General features: G+C 42.8%; 1 protein-coding gene and 1 pseudogene across 4 annotated transcripts in view; both read left to right on the top strand.

Moving 5' to 3' along the window:
* Positions 1-3,328, top strand: part of PIGBOS1 (PIGB opposite strand 1) — a 28,489-nt gene extending 25,161 nt beyond the window's left edge. For 2 of the 4 annotated variants that reach the window (XM_019946785.2, XM_019946795.3), the window contains exon 2: positions 2,373-3,328. In XM_019946785.2, coding sequence (XP_019802344.1) covers positions 2,428-2,592 — 165 coding nt within the window. In that variant the 5' untranslated portion in view covers positions 2,373-2,427 and the 3' untranslated portion in view covers positions 2,593-3,328. Of the gene's footprint in view, positions 1-64; positions 274-1,481; positions 1,607-2,372 lie in introns of those variants that run through there. The other 2 variants (XM_019946778.3, XM_033851707.2) reach the window with 2 other exon arrangements.
* Positions 1,083-2,366, top strand: LOC109547117 (methyltransferase-like 26 pseudogene; annotated as a pseudogene).
* Positions 3,329-5,449: the final 2,121 nt, after the last annotated feature.

Here is a 5,449-nt window from a genome sequence, read left to right as displayed (position 1 = left end):
TAACTTGGTTACGCCCACGCCAGCGGCTGGTTTCTGCTGCGCGTCCCTGTGGCGCAGTACTGCATGTTCAGGCAACGCTTCTGCGCTTCGCCACGGGCTAGTCCCTGCTTTCCAGCCTACGTTTCTTTCTCGAGGGATTGTTGCCCTCCTTTGGCTTCGTGGTCTCTGCGGCTGGCGGTCCGGAAACTGCAGAAAGGAGCCGGATCTCGCCTCTGCGGGGACAGGCGGGAGGCGGCGCGGAGCCTGAGCAGAACTGTCAGAGATCTCTGAGTGGTAATGATAATAGTAGTCTTCATTACAAACGGAAGTGTTGGTGTAACATTGTACTCTTTGGGTGATCTCACAATAAGTATTTGTTGAACGACGTAGGCAGGGTAGGGGTAATTTAGCCTGTGGGAAATGAGGCCCCCAAACGTTAAAGGACTTGGTCAGGGTTACTTAGCGAGCTAGTGGCAGAAGGGGAACCTTGCCGTGTTTGTGTGGTTTAATTGTCTGTTTTCCAAGGAGCTGACTTGCAAATGTTTCCTTTTCTTACACCTAGCGGTCATTGAACGAAACCAAGCTTGGCGAAGTTGTCATTTATCCAGTTAGCTGTAGAGTCCAAGAGAAAACAGTCTCTCCCCCACCCCGATTAGTTTAAATGACAATTTTAGCAATATATTAAGAGCAAGCTACTAATTATTAAGCTCCTATTGATTTTTGTGACCTTGGCAGCTGTTTAGGAGGCTGTGAAATATTGTAATAAAGAAAACGTGTAAATTCTTCGCTCTGCTTTCCTCGTTCATAAACATCTGCTTAGGGTCTCCTGCAACTGTAGGACTTCTCACAGACTATAGACTATAGCAAGGAGTATAATTTTCTGAGAAGTTCTAGAGCCTTAACTCCTCAATTGTTAAAAGTAAAACCAGCCAAATCCTCATTATATTTTTGTCAAAAATAGATGGCAAATGACTTAGAGGTGATGTCAATATGTACCTACTACAGCATCAAAAGGAACTAGAAAATCTTTTAGCTTGTTTTTAAAAATTGTTTTTAATCATACATATTGCCAAAAAACATAAAATAGTAAAGAAAGGCTAATAATGAAAAGTAAGAAATCTCTTTCTCCTACTTCCAGACGGGATTGGCGATCACTTTCAACTTTTTTGGGGGGCTGTTTCTTTCAGTAGGTTTGGTATGCCTTTAAAGGCATAAAGAGTATGCTTCTCTCCTCTCTCACACTATTGCCATTTAAAAAATCATCCATTAAAACCACTGAAGACTCCCGACGGGCCCCGCGGTACTGCACCACCACTCCCGACGGGCCCAGCGGCGCTGGACTACCACTGCCAATGGACCACGCCGCTCAGGACTAGAAAGACGCTGGTGGCGGCAGCCGCGGAAAGGAACAAGGAACCCATCCTGCGCATGCTGCGGCTGTGTGCGGTGGCCGCGTGCTCGAGCTGGCCTCGGGCTCTGGCCAGCACACGGCCCACTTCGGGCGGGCCTTCCCCCATGCCGAATGGCAGCCGAACCACGTGGATCAGAGCTGCCTGGACAGCATCCTGGCCACCACTCAGGCCCAGGGACTATCCAACGTGAAGGCCCTGCTGTACCTGGACGTGAGGTGAGATTGGGAGTAGTGGGGTGGGATCCTGCCGCAATCTCTGGATCTGCTACTCTGCATCGACATGAGCCACATCAGCCCCCTGAGCTGCACCGAGGGGCTCTTCAGAGCAGCAGGACACCTGCTCAAATGCAAGGCGCTTCTCATCACCTATGGGCCCTGTGCCATCAACGGGAAGATTTCTCCCCAGAGTAACGTGGACTTTGACCTGACCCTCCGATGCGGGAACCCAGAGTGGGGGCTGCGGGATACAGCCCTTCTGGAGGACCTGGGCCAGGCCAGTGGGCTGCTGCTGGAGAGGATGGTGGACATACCAGCCAACAAGTGCCTAATTTTCCAGAAAGAGTAACCCCCTTCTCCGCCATGCCTGTGTCCCTGGGACAAACCCAGACCACCAGCGCCTGCCACCCTGGGCCAGACTATGGGAACTAGCCCTCCCCACACTGGGGATTCTTAGCCAGTGGCCACAGGGCTGCTGAGATCCTGGGAATAAAGTGTTTCCTGCTGTCCAAAGAAACAAAAACAAAAAACCCCCAAACCACTGAAAACGTTCTATAATAGGATTTAGCTTTATTTTACCCCATCCCGTAACCGTCATTTCTCATATTCCCTATGTATCTGGATTCCTATTTTAGTTACATCAATAAGCATATTTACATATTATGACAAAAATACTGTTCATGCAGGAGCAAAGTTGTGACATGAAGTCTTTATAAAGGATATTGTGCTAAGTTACTGCTTTGCTTCCCATTTTCTTTGTATACAGATCTGAAGAGATATCCTGGAAACCACCCTTGCACTGTGCGGTGTTTGTTGAAAAAATGTTTGGAAGATTGACTTTTCCACAACTGCTTTTTGCTACCATCCTTGGAATTGCTGGAGGAATATATATTTATCAACCAGTATTTGAACAGTATTCCAGAGATCAGAAGGAATTAAAAGAAAAGTTGAAATTGGTGCAAGACTCAGAAGAGAAGAAAAGTTAATACTACATGGAGTCGAACTGTAATTGCTTAAAGTTCCATTGAAATTATACATTGACTATAAATAATCTAGTAAAAAGTTATCAAATATATTTTAATTGTAAATAAATCATAGATAATGATTTTAAATTAGTTTTAAAACTAGCACTGTCAATTTTAATGTTTCCTGTATTCTTGTTTGCCATTTTATGTCTTTTCACCAGGACAGATTAGTACTTTCCTTTTAAGCAAAAATGAATGTCTTAAGGAATATTTTATTTCCTAGTTGAAGCTTCTTTTTTCTGGGAATGTGGCCTATACATTGGCAGTCTAGACTGTATAAACTAGCTGGGAATGTTGTTTACAGTTGTGTTTGTAGATTAAATTAACCAAGTTAACTTCAGGCAGGATGCCCCTCAGTTAGCCTACAATTAGCCTGCTTTAATATACTTTAGAAGTCTTTTAATCCCAGCCCTTTCTCATCCCAGGCAGAATGGCGGAGTAAATTGAGAATTGGGGTGGCTCAGATCAAATGGAGGTTTTTGAGAAGGTAGGTGGTGTCACATAGGGTGGCAAACAAGCCACAGCTCTGTTTACTTAACCCACCAAGCAAATTTGCATTATAATGGTGGTCAGGGAGGAGTTAATTTATTATGAAGCTATTCACACAGTTAAAGGGTTTTTTGGAAATCGCTAAGAACTGATATTTAACAATGAAAGTTTAAATGTAATCACATATGTATAAAATGCTTTAAATCAACTCATTTCTTATTATTGATTTTTTTGAAAAGTAAATTCATTGTAACTTAATCTAAACTATGTTGAGACCAGCATAGGTAATTAAAAAAAAAAATGTGAATAAGAAATTACAGAGTAGTACATGTTCACCTCATTAAAAAAAACCCAAACAATACAGAATGAACAAAGTGAAAATTACGGTTTTTCAGTATACATTGATTTAATTAGCACCTTTAATAGTTTGAGCTTTTGAGACTGTTTTTCTTCTATGCACACTGAAAAATATATGTAAATTTATAACACATACCAAGTATCTACTGTGTGACAGGCTTGGCTTGTCTGTCGGTAGACTGGGGTTCTGTTCTGTGTGTCTTCTCATTGTGGGCCCCAGGCTCAAGGAGTAGCCCCTGTCTAGGATATGACAGAGTTTAGGATTAAGAGAGAGAGAGACTGAAAGGAAACATAATTGTAAATGTCTGCTCAGCTGTGGCAAATGTCTCTTCAGAGTCTGCTGGTTTAGAACATGTCACAAGGTCCTGCCCAAAGGTGAGGCCAGGGAAAAAGACTCTTCCCACAGGATACACAGTCAAGTGTATTCCTGCCTGTGACCATAGGCAAGAATATATAATCCTGTTATCCAAGGAATGATAATCCTATTTAACATCATGCGAAATTGAACTGCTTTTGATCCTCCTTTTGAGAAGGATTGGTTTGTCAGTTCGGTAGTCACATAACAAGTGCCAGGGAATGAGTTGTTTTTTGTTTTTTGTTTTTTCCAGTAAAGGTACTGCGGCCATTCAAATCAAAGCCACAGTGAGATGCCGCTTCACATACACTAGGATGACTACAGTCAAAAAGGGCAAATAATGAGTGTTGACAAGGATGTGGAGAAGTTGAAACCCTCGTATATTGCTGGTGAGGCTATAAAACAGTGCAGCTGCTGTGAAACAGTTTGGAAGTTCCTCAAAAAGATAAACATAGTGATACCATATATGAGGCAGCAATTCTGCTTTTAGACATATGTCCCAGAGTAGTGAAAATATATGTCTACACAAAAATTTGTAAATGAATGCTGATAGAATCATTATTATAATAGCCAAAAAGTGAAAATAACCCAAATGTCTCAACCAGTGAATGGATAAACATGTTGTGGTATAGCCACACAATGGAATATTACTCAGCTATAACAAGGAATGAAATACTGATATGTGCTGCAACATGAATAAACTTTGAAACATGAAAGAAGCTGAGCACAAGAGGCCATATATTGTATGATTCTATATGACGTGTCCAGAATAGGCAAATGTGTAGAAACAAAGTGTATTAGTAGTTCCCAGGGACTAAGGGGGAAAAGAGATAGGGAGTGACTGCTAATAGATATAGGGTTACTTTTTAGGTTGATGAAAATATTTTGGAACTAGATAGTGGTGATCAATGACAGCTTTGTGAATATATTAAAAACCACTGGGCTTCCCTGGTGGCGCAGTGGTTGAGAGTCCGCCTGCCGATGCAGGGGACACGGGTTCGTGCCCCGGTCCGGGAAGATCCCACATGCCGCGGTGCGGCTGGGCCCGTGAGCCATGGCCGCTGAGCCTGCGCGTCCGGAGCCTGTGCTCCACAACGGAAGAGGCCACAACAGTGAGAGGCCCGCATACCACAAAAAACAAAAACCACTGAATTGTACACTTTAAAGCTTTATTGTGTGGGATTATATCTCAACAAAACTGTCAGAGAAGAAAAAAACCCACTGCATCCAGAATAGCAGCTGCAGTTGAGGTAGTCCATTGTTTCTGCCATAATCCATCTAGCATGTGTGTGTGGTGTAGAATATACATAACATAAAGTTTACTGTTTTTACCATTTTTAAGTGTACATTTCAGTGGCATGAAATATATTGACATTGTTGTGTGACCACCATCACCATCTGTCCCGAGAACTTTTTCTGTTTAGTTTTTGCAGGGTGCAGAGAGGTGAATTGAATGGTGTTATAGAGAGAACCCCCCCCACATATACTTCATATCTTTGAAGGTGGCATTAACGTCTGCAATTTTTTGCCTGAATTGCTTCATTTACTATTGGAGCCAGGGAAAGCAGATTTAGAGGCTTTCAGTTGGTCCTTTCTACAATAACGATGTGGTATGGA

The sequence above is a fragment of the Tursiops truncatus genome, chromosome 2 (genome assembly GCF_011762595.2).
Source record: "Tursiops truncatus isolate mTurTru1 chromosome 2, mTurTru1.mat.Y, whole genome shotgun sequence".
Lineage (NCBI taxonomy): Eukaryota > Metazoa > Chordata > Mammalia > Artiodactyla > Delphinidae > Tursiops > Tursiops truncatus.
Note: the sequence above shows the minus strand (reverse complement) of the source record. Positions and strands in the feature narration are given on the sequence as shown.